Genomic DNA, 16,295 nt, shown 5'->3' with positions numbered 1-16,295 from the left:
CAAATGCCAACTGTGAGGCGTAGAGCTGCCTGCGATCCCTGGCAGGTTTCAGCCCATTGTTTTACAGCTCTGAATTTTATCATTTATAAGGTTTAGAAAGGGGTGTTGCACAGATTTACTTCCACCGAGTTGCCTGAGTTTTTGTATTACACTCCTAGCTTTCTGTCGCAGGCAGATGAGATGTCCAAGGGTGGATGAGAAGTTTACCTCATCTTACTTTGCTTCTACCCTAGCTTTTCTGTATGTTTGTTTGACAGTTTTGCTCAGTCTCTGTATGGAGAATCACAGCCTTTGTGACACATTGATGAACTGCGTCACTGAGCTGCCTCACATCTTTTGACCAAATGCAACCTTTTCAATTGTGAGAAACTTCACTTGATAATTCCCATGGACGTTCAAAGACTAAGTTTGTTGCTAACTATACTTTAGCTGAAAAAACTGTTACTTTCCCACAGTCCATGATAATGTAGAAAGCCACATAATGACCTCTTAATATCAACAAAAACTTCTAAGTCTGACAATAAAACATCTACAAAAGTCAAATACTGCAGATGCTGGAAATCAGACACACAAACATAAAATGTTAGGCTGCATCTATGGAGAAAGAAAGAGAAATCCAGATTTTGAAGAAAATGAAAGTGACAGTATTATTGTGTGTAAAAAAAAAGAGGGCATAGGTTTAGGATAAGGGGTAGGAGGTTTTGAGGAGATCTGAGTGGATGGTGAAGGTTGGTGCTCTCACACTTAAAAACTATCTGGATGAGCATTTGAATCATCAAGGCATAGAAAACTAAGGAGCAAATGGGTAAATGGGATTAGTATAAATGGGTACCTGATGGTTGGCACAGACATGGTGGGCTGAAGGGCCTGTTTCCATGCTGTATGACTTTATACCTCTACAACTAATTCTGGATGGGAGCTCTCTCACACTGCTGGGTTTGACACTCAAAAACGTCGAACAGGCTTAGAGCACTTTCCAGGGGTCTGCTAATTAAATATTTTCGCCTGTAAGCTTTTCCACTATGCTCTCAATACATATAAAATCAACAGCTGGAAATAGAACTCAGTGTGCAGAAATAACCAAGCATGGCTGAGTTCTCTTTGAGCTGAAGGAATTCAACTCTGAGCCAGGCAGTTTGAGAGTACGGATCCAGGTAAAGTAACTACTACTCTTTGTCCCGCAGATGTAGTATAATAGTATCCAAATATTACTGAAACTAGTTGCTAAAGAAATGTACCTTTGGCCATTATTTGTTTTGCAAATTTCATAGCAGTGTCATATTACATACATAGTATACCTGCCCTGATGGTGTTGAGAAAGTGTTCATTGGTTAGTGATGTTTAGTGATGGATAAACTTCAGCTAGAGAGTGTAGGTGGGGAAGAGCTGAAATGCTGCGTCGGTGATTACTGTGTGCATCTTCCCCCATGCAAGTTTCTTCTGGGTGGGATGGATTGCTGCCTGCCTTTTCATTTTATTGATTGTTCTGATGTGATCAACGTGCTGCTTAATCTACAGCCAAGAAATAGGAGAACACGTCTTGGAAGTAATCCTCCTCTTCGAGTACATGGATTGGAAAATGAGATTGCGTGGAAAATAAATGGTGGACGAAGTGAAATGAGACAAAGCACATTTCTGGGTCGGCTCAGGTCACTCCATAAAACTGACTGGATGTTTCCCAGTTGGAGTCACACATGTGCGTCTGACCTGATTTCAACTTCTGATGCACAGAAAAATGATATCATTCTCTCTGCAATACTTGAGCATTGCTTGGTGAATTAGTCCACCAATTTGCTCCCACTCTGGCCCTGATCCTGATCGCCCTTTGAATTCAGTGCTTCTGAAGTATGCGGCCACAGACCTATGACAATAATGGTTGTTGGCACACCACTCAGTTACAATGTAGTGCAATTAAACTGGCGCACCACAACCTTGGACTTTGATACTTCCAGGCAGATGTCTGTGATGTGCATCAGGCTGCATTATGGTTGATAGAACTGCACTGCTAGACTGCAGTGAGAACACTGCAGTATGGAGGGGCACTTTAGAATTACTATGATTTTTCCATTTTTTTCTTCTATTTCCAATGAGGGTCATTCAGTCCATCGAGTCTATGCCAACTCACTGAGCAATCTCATTCCCCCCACTAATTTTACCTTGTAATCTCTTCTCTTCACATTCCCATCAACTCCCTGCAGATTTGACCATTCACCTACACAGTAGTGGGAATTTAATGGTGGCCAATTAACTTACCATTACATTTTTTTTTGACATTGGAGGAAACTGGAGCTCCTGGAGGAAACCCATGCAGCCACAAGGAAAAGTACAAACCACACAAACAGCACCAGAGGCCAGGATTGAACCCGGATTGCTGGAACTGTGAGGTAGCAGTTCTACCAGCTGTGCCACAATGCTGCTGATCTGGATGATTTAGATGGTAACTGTGGGGGCTATTTGCAATATACATCCAAACCCTCAGGCTGTTCCAGAGGAGACACAAAAAATTCTGCAGATGCTGGAATCTGGAGCAATACACAAAAGTGCTGGAGGAACTCAGCAGATCAGGCAGCATCTATGGAGGGAAATAAACAGTCGACGTTTTGGGCCGAAAACCTTCACCAGGACTGGAAAGGAAGTGGGCAGAAGCCAGAATAAGAAAGTGGGGAGAGGGGGAGAAGAACATGCAGGCAGGGGATAGGTGAGTCCAGGTGAGAGGGGGATGGAGGGTGGGTGCTCCCGGTGCGGCCTCCTGTACATCGGTGAGACCTGACACAGATTAGGTGACCGCTTCATCAAGCACCTTTGTTCTGTCTGCTGCAACAGCCAGGACCTCCCGGTGGCCACCCACTTCAATTCCACATCCCACTCCCATACTGACATGTCTATCCATGGCCGCCTTGACTGCCACATTGAGGCCTGACACAGGTTGGAGGAACAACACCTCATATTCTGCCTTGGTAGTCTCCAACCTGATGGCCTCAACATTGATTTCTCTAACTTTCTGTAACCCCTCCCCTTCTTTTTCTTCCCCCCCCCCCCTTGTCTTCCCTTATTCCTATGGCTCCCTTCCCCCACCTTGATGACCTGCCCATCGCCTCACCACCCCCTTCCCCCATCCTTTATTCCATGGTCCACTGCCCTCTCCTACCAGATTCCTTCTTCTTCAGCACTTTGCCTCTTCTACCTATCAACTCATTACATCTTCACCCCCTCCTCCACCCACCTACCTTCCCCCTCTCACATGGACTCGCCTATCACCTGAACTCACCTATCACCTGCCCGCCTGTGCTCCTCCCCCTCCCCCCACCTTCTTATTCTGGCTTCTGCCCTCTTCCTTTCCAGTCCTGATGAAGGGTCTCAGCCTGAAACGTCGACTGTTTATTTCCCTCCATGGATGCTGCCTGACCTGCTGAGTTCTTCCAGCACTTTTTGTGTATTGGTCCAGAGTAGGGCACTTGAACAGGCTGAAGTTGATAACTCTGTGCACAGCAAGGCAAGTGTGAAATAATGAAAGATTGATACTTCTTGTTTCATCTTTATCCAGCTCCAATCTGGCGAGATACCGTCAAATGTCAGTGATGCATGCACTTCTGTCAACTAATTGTGGCAGCAGGTCAAGAAGGCATGTTTTCTTCTATTTTTGGGCAGTTGTAGCCTTAAACTGTTTCAATTAAATCTGATAATCTGCTGATTCAGACAGACAGTTTGAATGATTTTGGCAGGGTCAATGAGCAACGTACATTTTGAGTAAAATGATGCCCCAGGTTACAGCTTCTCGAACGTGAAACAAAACTCAGCGTGAGCTGGGATTTGCTGCCTGTGGTGTGATTTGCCAGTGAACACTGGGAATGCACAGCGGCTCTGTCAGCATCTTCGAAAGAGGAAGAGTTACAGATTCAGACCATTGATAATAAATGTGCATCTTATGTGGATGTTCAGTGGTCACAATGGATATTAGGTATTGAATGAACTATTTGTTACGGTTTGCAACACACAAGCTGGAGGAACTCAGCGGGTCAGGCAGCATCTATGGAGGGAAATGGACGGTTGATGTTTCGGCTCCATTTCCTCCATAGATGCTGCCTGACCCGCTGAGTTCCTCCAGCTTGTTGTGTGTTGCTCCAGATTCCAGCATCTGCAGTCTCTTGTGTCTCTATTTGTTACCGTTTGTCAGCATTCGTAGTCTTCTCCCAAGTCACCCCCAACACCCCCACAACCACTGGCTTGCAGATACATAATTTCCAACAGGTAAGTATTTTGCTTTAAAGAAGCAAAACTGCTTTATGGAACAGGCGCTGCCTCACAGCTCCAGTGACCTTGGTTCAGTCCTGACCTCCGGTCATGCTTGTGTGGAGTTTGCAAGTTCTCCTTGTGACAGTGTGGCTTACCTCTCGCTGTTCCAGTTTCCTCCTACACCCCAAAGACATGTGGGTGGGTGGGTAGGTGAACTGACCACTGTAAATTGCTCCTACTGTGTAGATAAGTGGTAGAAGCTGGTGTGATGTTGATAGGAATTTGGGACAAATGAGATAGGGTAGGATTACTGTAGAAATGGGGCTTGATGATCAGCATGAACTCAACAGGCTGGAGAGCCTGTTTCTGTGCTGTATCTCTCTGTGACTCTATGGTTCAGTGAAGCTTGGAAGAAGCATGTTACTCAGCTCACCTGTAAACTATATTTTCCTTGTGAAGATCTCCCAGGCCACAACAGATTTCAGCTGCGTAAAATACTGCCCGATCTTCTTCAAACCCTGGATTTCCCATGTTGTAGATATGGAACTTCAAGTCACCTCCATTCATTAAGGTCAGAACTAAGCAGAGTGCATCCTTTGTTTCATAAGCATAGGCTAAATTAACCTATAAATACAAGAAACATAGAAGTTGTTAATTAAATAAATTTGAGTGTGGGATAAAAAGAAAAATAAACAGCTTATGGCATAATCTGAATTCCAGAGTACTAATATCCCTAGTATTAAAACAGGCATTTTTTAAAAACAATAATCAAGATTACTTCTGGAGCAAAGTACTGTGGATGCAGGAAACCCAAATCAAAAACATAAAATACAGGAAATTCTCAGCAGGTCAGGCAACATCTGTGGAGAGGGAAAAAAAGTTAACATTTAAGCTCGATGACCTTCTTGCTCAATTCCCCGTCATCATGTCTACAGGTACCAGTGTTTAAACAGACCTGCAGGGTGTCATATCTACTCAGCAATTTGCTCTCCAATAGATTTCCAGGATTACTGAGGGCCTAACTGTGGAGTGGCCACGGGTCCATGAAGCAGGAATCTGCCGTCCTCTCTCAGGATGAGAGTGCTTACAGTGCCAACACTGCCAATCGGCCAATGCACGTGTCACCTGGAAAGTGATGGCCCTCTACACCTCAGGAAAGCCTGTCATCCAAGCAGGCGCCACATGATGCTCCCTGGAGAAGGAGAATGAAACTTCACCTTTGATTAGAGAGCATTGGTGACATCACTAACTCAACAGTAGACGGGAAATTGCAAGATGTTACAATTACAGCTCAGCTTTGTAGGCTCCTGCTACATAACGTCTCCTCACCAATGTGGTCTCGACAGCTGCAGGCATTGCACTTCCTGACCAGGACTGACGTTAGGGTTGTACCTACTGCAAATGATGTTTAAGTTGGAACCCTCTTCACTGAGGCAAAGACATCTCAAACACAGTTCCTCACTGAGGTACAGGTAGGAGAACTGCTCCCGGTGGACATGGTCTTCCAGCCGAGAGCCATACCGTGATCCCCAGCAATGTTCCAGCTTGTCTTGTTCTCTGTGTATTTTCTCCTGGGTAGGCTAGACTCCAAGGGCAATGCCTACGGTGGACCTCACCAGGGAGAACTGGCTTGTGCAAAAGCCTGAAGTCAGAACAACAATGTTCAGCAGCTCCCTCATACTTGAGCAACTTTACAGAACTTCAGAATGTTTTATTTTTAATTGTTCACATTGCATACTGGCATTTATTGCCCATCTCTAATTGGGAAGCAGTTAAAAGTTGGGCATATTGGTGAGTCTGGCATTTTTCAAGGCCTAGGCCCAAGGGTGGAAAATGTCCTTTCCTGAATGATATTAATGACACAGATGCCAGTGAATGTTGCAAGCTATTCAACCATGAAGAATGGCAGTGCAGTCCGACAGGACTTTCACCTGTCGTTTTCCCAGAAACAATTGCCATTAGGAGTGGGAATCTTACTCATTTGTCCTTCACTGAAGACACACAGCTACTCCGTTTCCACCATGGCTGAATGTTAATTCAGGGCAGATGAGGGAGTAAATTTATGACAGGTTCTGAGCTCTGTTACTTGTTCTGTTTAAGTCAGCATCTTAAATTCAGAATATGCTGAAGTAGATCTAAGGAACTGCGTTGTTTGCAAAATCTAAACTTTGTAAACAATTCTCGAGTGCTGTTAATGTTTATATGGATTTTATACAAGATGTGATTAAGTATTTAATGGGAGAGACTGAAGTACAGGCAGCAGGCTAAACTGGATACTAGGGACACTGCTGTTCAAAACACCCTCCATGAACAAAGCATGGGCTGAAATATTCATGAAAACTCCTATTCTACTTTCTTAAGACAGCCGACAAATACATAAACATATATGAATGCAGACATGTTGAAAAGTAACATACTACCAAATAAGGGAAATAATTGTTGGCAGTTACCAAGGACTTCACACTTTCCTTAGTCACAAGAAAATTAATTTATATGACTAATGAAGCACCATTTAAATTTTCTAGAGACATTTTATTGTTTCAGAGGTACATCAGCGTCAAAGAACATCAAGAGTTATTTCAATATTTAGCAATGCTTCAGGACCCAAATTATTCACCTGAATGATTCACCTTCAAAATGAAGAAACCCAGAAGGTAAACTTATGCTTACATCTTTAGGTACTAACAAAATTGTTTGCAATAGGATCATGCTTTTTATTATTTGGATTTCCAGCATGTGTTCTTTTTCATTGCATATCTTATTTAACTGATCATTTTGTTTCTAATGACTGTATGTATACAAATATACGTTAAGATGTATAGCCCGTCCAACTGAAAGTCAGAGGCAAATGAGAGACAGCTTAATCTGGTTGATGGAAACGTAATAAGGCATGTTTGCCTTTGTTGGGTGGGATATTGAGTATAAGAGGAAGGAAGTCATGTTGCAGCAAAAGAAAACTGGTTAGGCTGCACCTGGAGTGCTGGGAGAAATTCTGGTCGCCCCATTACAGGAAGGATGTGGAGGCTTTGGAGAGGGTGCAGAAGAGGTTTACCAGGATGCTGCATGGATTAGAGGGTATGAGCTATAAGGAGAGGTTGGACAAACTTGGGTTGTTTTCTGTGGAGCGTCAGAGGCTGAGGGGAGGCCTGATGTAAGTTTATAAAATGATGAGAGGCATTGATAGGGTAGACAGTCAGAATCTTGTTCCTGGGGTAAAAATGTCAAGTACTAGAGGACATGCATTTAAGGTGAGAGGGGAAAAGTTCAAAGGAGATGTGCAGGGCAAGTTTTGTTTATATATATACAGAGAGTGGTAGGTGCCTGGAATGAGCTATCAGCCGTAGTGGTGGAAGCAGGAATGACAGTGGCATTTAAGAGGCTGTTTGATAGACACATGCAGGGACTGGAGGGATACACATCATGTTCAGGCAGAAGAGATTTAGTTTAATTCAGCATCATGTTCGGCACAGACATCGTGGGCTGAAGGTCCTGTTCCTGTGCTGTACTGTTCTATGTTCTATGTAATGAGGCTCAAACTGCAAAGACTGTAATCTCAACTTCTGAAGAGAAAATGTGAACAGTTCCCAACATACCTCTGAAATAAAATCTGATCATGTGTCAACATTAAACAGTTATGATGACATATTATTGTTTTAACATAATTGATGGAAGCAGCATTATTGTTGAAGAATAAAATGTTCAGCACTATTACAAAATGACGTATTAGACAAACACATATTGGCACAAAATTATGAGGCACTAAAAGTGAACACAATTTAAAGGTCAACTCTCAAACAGATAAGGTGGTTTTGATTCAATACATCATGTAACATATTGTATGGCAATTCATGGCAAATACTTACTACAAATCTACTGTTAACTTTTTCTAAAATCTGCTTTTCATTTAAAGCCATAGCTTCTCCTTTTCTCTTTTTTATTCGCTTTTTCTCTAACTTCTTACAAGCATACATTTTTCCTGTGGCTCGGACTTGACAGGCACACACCTACAATTGAAGAAAACACAATAAACATCTCTGTAAGTGCTTCCCTTGTACTTAGAACCAACTTGGTATAATAGGCATTTAATACATAAAGCCTCTTCCCTTGGCAAACGTGATGATTATGAAATTGAACGTCTTTGCAATTTTGTCTAAGGCACTGTAACAGTTAAAATATTAGTTTAAGTATTTAGATGAAATTGTTTTAAAAAATTGAAGTATTGATTCTTTCTTAGGCAATTTTATTTTAAAAGTCCTAAAGGAAAATGTGAACAGATAGAGCCTATCAGAGAGTTGTGCTTACCTCACCAAAGCCGCCTTTACCTAGTACTCTATATTGCCTAAAGGTGTTTTTTGTTACAGCTTGTCTGAAAGAAAGATACGTCATTAGTGAAGAATGCAGATCTTTCCATTCAGTAAAAAACAAATGATTAAAAGTTTTGACGTGGGTAAGTTTTAACATTTCTGTTCCATTCCCATCAAAGACACAAGAAAATTTTAACTGACTCCTCTTTACTCCTTTGTTGTTTTCTAAATGTACTAGCCAGAGCAATGTTATCCTTAGACGGTATTACTTCAGTCAACCAACTTTTACTAAAAATCATGGCTCACATCTGTTGCTACTGCTATTGGCTGCTGGACTAAATATATTTCATGGTAAAGAAATGCAGTTGGAAGGATTATAGTGCAACATGGAAATTAAGGCAGCATGTGAGCTCCACCACATACATCAAGGTTAGCTATTTATCCTGTCATTTACTGGAACATCAATTTAATTAAAAATATATGAAGTTAATAGCAGAACCAGCAATCTGTTTATAACGGGATTGTCAGACTTCTATAACATGCTAGCCCTACTGTATCTTGGTATTGGTTTATTATTGTCACTTGTACCAAGGTACAGTGAAAAGTTTGTCTTACAAACCGATCTTTGTCATCTATGCAGTAGAGCTGATGGAGAGAAACAAAGTTACCCACAGCCCATCTGTTCCTTTACAAGAGTAAAGATGTCTTACTCCAATTATATAGATCCTTGGTGATTCTGGTCTTCTTATCAAAAAAAAGGATATACTTGTTATAGAGGAATTGCAGTGAAGATTCACCACAATTGTTTCTGGAAACGGTAGCTTTGTCATGCAAGAAGAAATCGAATAGGCTAGGTTCTACTCCTGAGCAACAAATAAGATGCCGGGGGAACTCAATGGGTCAGGCAGCATCTGTGGAGGGAAATAGACAGTCAATGTTTCAGGTTGAGACCCTTCATCTAGTCCAGATGAAGGGCCTTGACCCAAAATGTCAACTGCCCTTTTCCCTTAACAGGTGCTACCTGACCCGCTGAGTTCCTCCAGCATCTTATTTGTTGCTCCAGATTCCAGCATCTGCAGTCTCTTGTGTCTCCAGAATGTTTCACCTGGCTGTGAAGTCTAAGAATTAGAGGTCACAGTCTCAAAATTAGGGGTAGGCCATTTAGGTCTGGAATGAGGAGAAATTTCTTCATTGAAAATGAATGAATCTTCGGAATTCTCTACCCTTGAGGGCATTAGAGGCTCCATCATTGATTTTATCCAAAGTTGATATTCATTGATTTTTGAATTAAGGGATCTGGGGATGGAGCAGGAGACTGGAGGCAAAGCAGAGATCAACCATTGTTGAATGTGGAAGCAGGATCGAGGGGCTGAATGGCCTACTCATGCTCCTATTTCTTATGTTCTGATGAAGTCAGAATAAACCATACAAAGATATTTCCAAACAACATGCCTGCCTCTAAACTGCATTTTTAAACAAAAGGCACAGATAGGGAATGATTTAATTCCATTTCTAAGTGCAGAGTTATTTTCTTACATAACAATTACGATCATATGACAATTTAGTAAATTACATTTTTCTTTAAGTCATGGGATATCATAGTTCACACAGCTTTTATATACTTCGTATAGCGCTTTGGGTGGTTTAATGTTGAACTGTGGTTTAGAGCTTCAGCAGCAGCTCTGTTGGATTTTCTGCTACACTGATCACATCGTACTGTAGTACCTGGACTTCAAAGGAATTTATTGCATGCAAATTCGGAGGCACAATACATAATGTAAGGTCTTTGGCTGACAACATATGGTAAGTGGTGTTGGAACGAGGTGGGTACAAGTCAAGAATCAAGCAGAGGGAGGAAAGCACAAGAAAAATAAATTCTCCCAGAGCTTCCAGTGGTCAACTGTAGAGCAACACTGGCAGAGGCCCAACTTCAGGTTGTACCTAGGCCTTAAAACTCTTCCAAGGCAAAGGTAAGGGGTAAGGGGTAAGGAGTGAGGTCAATAACATTACAGGCACCTCTGCATTACAGCCGTTTGGATAACGGAAACCTGCCTTTGCAGAATTCACAATTCACTACCCAAAAATCTGAGATATGGAATAAAATTCATTCTCATGGAACTTATGTGAAAAAAAGTAAACATGTAAACAGAAAATTTATTTTTATTGAACCCGCGCTATGACACATGCGTAGATTATGCGGTTACGTGTTATGGAAAATTGCGATACAGATTATTTTCTAAGAATGCAACCCCTCCCCTGTAATGTGGGGGTCATCTGTACTTGAAAAAAACTGTGCATCTCTAATGAAATACCTTTGCACTATTATGATACTTCAAAGGATTAAACCAATGACTGTGGCACACACATTGTAATACCTCACGGAAATTTAATGCCATAAGTTTAAATATCTAGTCTAATTATCAGCCAGTTAAATTAATCTCAAGTGTGGCATCTGCCTGGAGTTCCAGATTCTAAATTCTCCTGAACATTCCACAGCTTTCTCTTATTTTCAAAAATGTAGTGAAAATGCAATTTTAAGAAACTTGGCTGCTCTTCTACAAGCCTTACCTTTCCAGCCACTTCCACTGGAGAAAACGATCAAAGTACATACTTTCCTGATATTCATTAAACGGTTGTCCGCTGAGATAATCATGCACCGATCTGTTGTAGAACATACAAGTTATTACAAAGGGAGAAAGGATATGGTGACAGTTTAGAGCAACATCAATCTTCCCACATTTCTAACACCACCACCAATCACACATCCTTCCAGGTGTTACAGCAGTCTCCTGCAGATTCCTTTTCAATGAACTGTAGCAAGATGTTGTGGAGAAAAGGGTCATCAGCTCATTATGCCCATGTTGGTTCTTTGTTAGGGCTACCTAATTAAGCCTAGTATCTCACCACTTTCCTCTTGGTCTTGTAAATTCTTTTCCTTCAAGCATCTAACCAGTTCTCTGATGACGGTTACCACTGAAGCTGCTACTATTACTATGCGAGGCAGAACCATCTAGGTCCTACAGCTCAATGTGGGTAAATAAAATACTCATTTTCACCTCTAGTTCTTTGACTAATCATCTTAAATCTGTGTCCTCTGGCTACCAACTTTTTTGTTACTGGAAACATTTTCCCATTATTTAGTCATAAAAGCCATTCATGATTTTCAAACATCTCTAACAAATCTCCTCTTAACCTTCTCTGCTGATAAAGAAAGCAACTACATTTGCTCTAGAATCTATAGCATCCATGGTGCTGTTCCACTAAATCTCTTCTCCGTCCTTTCAAAGGCCTTAGTAAATTTTCTAAAAGTTCATTGCTAAATTGAATGCAGTACTCTGGCTAAGGCCTAACCATTGTTTTAAGTTTTAGCATGCTTCTCTCCTTGGTACTCTGTTTCCCTATAAATAAAGTCAACAAACTCTTGTACTTTTTAAACAGTCTTCCCAAATGGATTGCCACATACTTTCTCATGTGGACCCAATGGTCTTGTCTGTTTAAAACTGCAGCATTTAGTTACCTATTCTCATTCCTCCAACCAAAACTGGTTCACTTCACACCCTCCTTAAATTAAATTGGAGCTACATTTATCCTATTCATCTGCTTCATTGATTATTTCTAACTTCCCAGTCCTTCACACAGTAATTGAAAACTCTCCTTCCACCCCACCTCAGCTTTACCCTCTATATTGCTTGCAAATTTTCCCCTTTATCTCCTTCACACATTCTGTGGCATATTGTACACATCCAGTACCATAACAGCTCATCTTATCAGTGCTTAATTTTAACCAGATAGTGTCTGCCTTTAGTACTCATCCTCTTCAGTGTTTAACCAGTTGCTTTGATGAATGCTGCCATCTCCACCACTCCTTCCTTCTATGTAGTTCCTGAATATCCTGAAATCAGAAATTCTGTTCTCAAATAATAAACGAAAAAAAAGCCGCATTTGCCCTAATATATTAAATTTAACAAAATAAAGAGCTTCCTCAAAATTCATATTGAAGGTTTATGAAAATAATGAGTTGATGTTCTATTTCCCAGCAATCATTCTCCTTGCTTATTCGAAGAATTGACAATCTTGCTGTGCGTTTCTGGATGATCTAGATACTTAATGTAGAGTCTTCCAGGGCAACACAATGTGGATAAGACACCACATTCAACTGTGAAAACAAAAACCAAATTCTTGCAAGTGATCCTGAATTTTAGTTGGTTATTCTGTGTAAATCTTAGTCTATGAAAGATTTTTCAATGTCTTATAAGTTGATATTGCAAATTATAGCAAAAATGCAAATGTATTTGAATCAATATTCTCCCAGCAATGAATCATGTTTCCTCTCTCTTTCTCTCTCAGTTCTGATGAAGGGTCCCAGACCTGAAGCTTTAATTGTTTCCCTTTCCATAGATGCTGCCTGACCTGCTGTGTGCCTCCAACGTTTTCAAAATCTTTACCATATTTCCAGCATCTGCAGACTTTTGATTTTCTTTTATTGATGAAAAGCACCCCATACAGAATTTTTGTTTGTAATAGCTCGATATTATATAGTCATGCTCAAAGTATTAAACATTTTTGACTTTCATAACTTCTTTCACTATTGCTACACAATCTTAGTGTGTCACTTGCAAACCAAGTTAACATACTTACTTTGCTTTCACAACCTTATATAAACCTCTATTTTATTACCCTGAAATTCCGAGCAGCCATTGCCATTATTCAATTTAATGAGACTATTGCCCCTTTACAAAACTTGTAGGTGGTACAAGTGTCAGGCTGTAAGTTATAGACAGGGTTCTGATGAAGTATGCATCATTCACAACGTCAGTTAGTTGCTGCTGAGATAAATCAAGAGCTGCATTGTAACAGCTTTCTAATGTCATTCTTATGTTCCTGCCTTCCATTTGCATGCTGCCCTGTTTTACTCCTGTGAGGCTATGAGCATCAGCCATAAAAAAGGGTCGCCAAGTCGCACCTCTGACATTGGGAAGGTAGCCCAAATTATTCCACAGGAGCATTAAACAAAATTTAACACCAAGCAGTAGAAAGGATTATTGGAGCAGAAGATGAAAGGATTGGTCAAAGACTTGGGTTTTAAGGAGAGTCTCTAAGAAGAAATATCAGGAAGAAATTCCAGAGTTTAGGTCCTTGACCAGCTGAAGGCACTTTTATTACTATACAGGAGGTCATTCAGCCCATGGAGTCCACTCCAGCTCCCAGCAGGACAATCCCATCAGATGCATTCTCCCTCTCTTTATTTCTGTGTAGTCTGCAACTTATTCTCTCTCATACATGTAAATTAAATCTCCTTTGACTTTTTTCTGCCATTTAACTTACACTGAGGTGTATATACAGAGGCCTGGGGAATCCCACACAGTCATGGGGAGAATGTGCAAATTCCATGCTGACAGCAGTGAAGGGCAGGATCAACCTCATGTCCCTGGGCTTGTGAGGTGGTTGTATGAACTGCTGCATCACCTTGCCACATAGGCTCTAGTAATGGAGCAATTCTATCTGGGGAGGAACAAGAGGAGTGGCAATATCTTGTTGCTTGTGGAGCCAGAAGAGATTATAGAAACAAAGAGGGGTGAGGCATTGGAGAAATTTGAAAATTCTTTTTAGGAATTTTCATTTTAGCCATTGCTTAAGTAAGAGTCAGTGGTAGTTCAGGAAGCATAAGGGTGATAGGTGATTGACACTGGTGCAAAGTTTCCTCTAACCTGGGACCTGGCTGCAAGACAGGAAACTCGTTTGTACATTGAGGGGAAATACATTCAGATACAAGTTACTGTACCCCCTTGTGATGGAAAAAAATTAGCATTTTTGGTACTCATGAATAAATATTTACATTTCTAATTTTACATATTATGATGTTTCCTTAACCACATACTGACTTAATCTTAAAAAACTGCAGATAACAGCTGCACATGCTGCTTTCATAACTTAAGCACCCTCTGTCTTCTGTGCATCTACTGTATGTGTGTGTTCATACAATGAGCCTTATTGGGCAGGAGAGGCACTTGGTTTCTCAACAATATATAAGACCGCTAGCTTAAAGCCTCAATATATAAGTAGCGTATACAGGTATGTGCTACTTTGTAAGCAACAACCCCTTTCAAATATGTGCCATATATGTACGAATATCTTTGTGCAGATATAATTACAGCAATTAACTACAACTTCAAAGTGTAGAGAGAGAAGCATTAACAAACTTTCAAACCCTGGCATGTTTCTTGCATGCTGTATTCCAATTATCTTAACTTACAGTGTCACGTATGCAGGATATGATGAAATGAATTCACAAACCTGAATCTGAGACATACTTTAACCAAAGAAATGACTACTGGCCCCCCAAACAGAAAGCTGGTTGACTTGCAGTTCTTCTGACTTGGTTTATACTGCCACAGTAGCATTTTCCAGCAGAGTTAGGTCTAATTATATCAAACAGATCATCAACATTCCATTTGACTTGCAGAGAAAAGATGGCAGCTGATAAAATGGAGCAGAATTTACAACCAATGGCAAGTTAAAAACATTTGCTGCTGCCTCTGGTGTACAACATAACCCTCCTTCTGTGATCTAATTAGGAACTTATTATGATCTAATTAGGAAATAAGGCTAAGAGAGTACTTTGTGCCGAGTCTTTTCATTTCAAGACTGTAAAAGGAGTATCAAGTTATGTAGCAAAATTTAACAAAATTTGACAGCCAATGAAGTCATGTCCCTAGACTTTGCTAGAACTGTCAAAGATTTTGGAGGCATTCATAAACTTAGAGTCATAGAGATACAGCATGGAAATAGGCCCTTCGGCCCACTGAGTCCATGCTGGCATTAAGCACCCATTTTACACTAATACTACCTTAAACCAGTTTATTCTCCTCACATCCCCATCAACTCCCCCCAGATTCTACCACTCACCTACACACTAGGGGCAATATACAGTGGCCAATTAACCTACCAACCTGCATGTCTTTGGATGTGGGAGGAAACTGGAGCACCTGAATGAAACCCACACAGTCACAGGGAGAACATGCAAACTCTGCACAGATAGCACCCGAGCTCAGAGTTGAACCTGAGATGTTGGGGCTGTGAGGCAGCTGCTCTATTAGTTGTGTCACTGTGCCATCTAAAAAGTTAAAATACTCAAAAATATTAATAAACTCTTAATGACTTAAAAAAATCTTATAACGATTTAAAGGAGTACATTCAAACTAATAACTTGTCTGAGTATTTTTAAATTACAAAACTCTTGCTCAAGTGTCTTGCAGCCTTTGCTCCCATTAAAATCAACAGGAAAACACTAGGTCTTCTGGGACATTGCAGAATTCCAGAATTCCCCAGTGAACTTGTAACACCAGTGCTGGACTAACTACTTCCCACTTTCTCAGTTAATTCCATGATGATTATAGTCTGAAGTCTCAGGAGAACAATCATTGCATTTCATTTATGGAGAATTTATACCAAAATCTGTTGGCTTCTGCAGTGATTTTGTCGACTGAACTTCCATCAGCTTCCTGCAAAGCAAGACATAAACCATGCAAAAATAATATAATTTCAAGAATTAACAGAATCGCTAACCCCAATTTTCCACCCTTATGGTTGATGGTTTGTAACTCATTAAGAATTGAAGGCATAATCATTGCTAAGTCCTGCACCATCAACATCCCAGGGACACCACTGCACAGAAACATAACTAGACTACAACGCAAAACTACTAAAGCATGCCAGAAGCTGGGTATGGCTGACCTCCTAATCCCCCAAACCCTCTCT

The 16,295-nt window shown here is 40.8% G+C and overlaps 1 protein-coding gene across 2 annotated transcripts in view; it reads right to left on the bottom strand.

Annotated features, from left to right (window-relative positions):
• The window catches only part of LOC127576641 (G protein-coupled receptor kinase 5-like), a 198,702-nt gene that overhangs the window by 27,538 nt on the left and 154,869 nt on the right, over window positions 1–16,295 (bottom strand). For both annotated transcript variants that reach the window (XM_052027214.1, XM_052027215.1), the window contains 4 exons: window positions 11,106–11,198; window positions 8,536–8,599; window positions 8,097–8,237; window positions 4,667–4,857 (listed from right to left, as the gene is read on the bottom strand). In XM_052027214.1, coding sequence (XP_051883174.1) covers window positions 4,667–4,857; window positions 8,097–8,237; window positions 8,536–8,599; window positions 11,106–11,198 — 489 coding nt within the window. The remainder of the gene's footprint in view (window positions 1–4,666; window positions 4,858–8,096; window positions 8,238–8,535; window positions 8,600–11,105; window positions 11,199–16,295) is intronic.

This window comes from Pristis pectinata, chromosome 12 (genome assembly GCF_009764475.1).
Source record: "Pristis pectinata isolate sPriPec2 chromosome 12, sPriPec2.1.pri, whole genome shotgun sequence".
Taxonomy (NCBI): domain Eukaryota; kingdom Metazoa; phylum Chordata; class Chondrichthyes; order Rhinopristiformes; family Pristidae; genus Pristis; species Pristis pectinata.
Note: the sequence above shows the minus strand (reverse complement) of the source record. Positions and strands in the feature narration are given on the sequence as shown.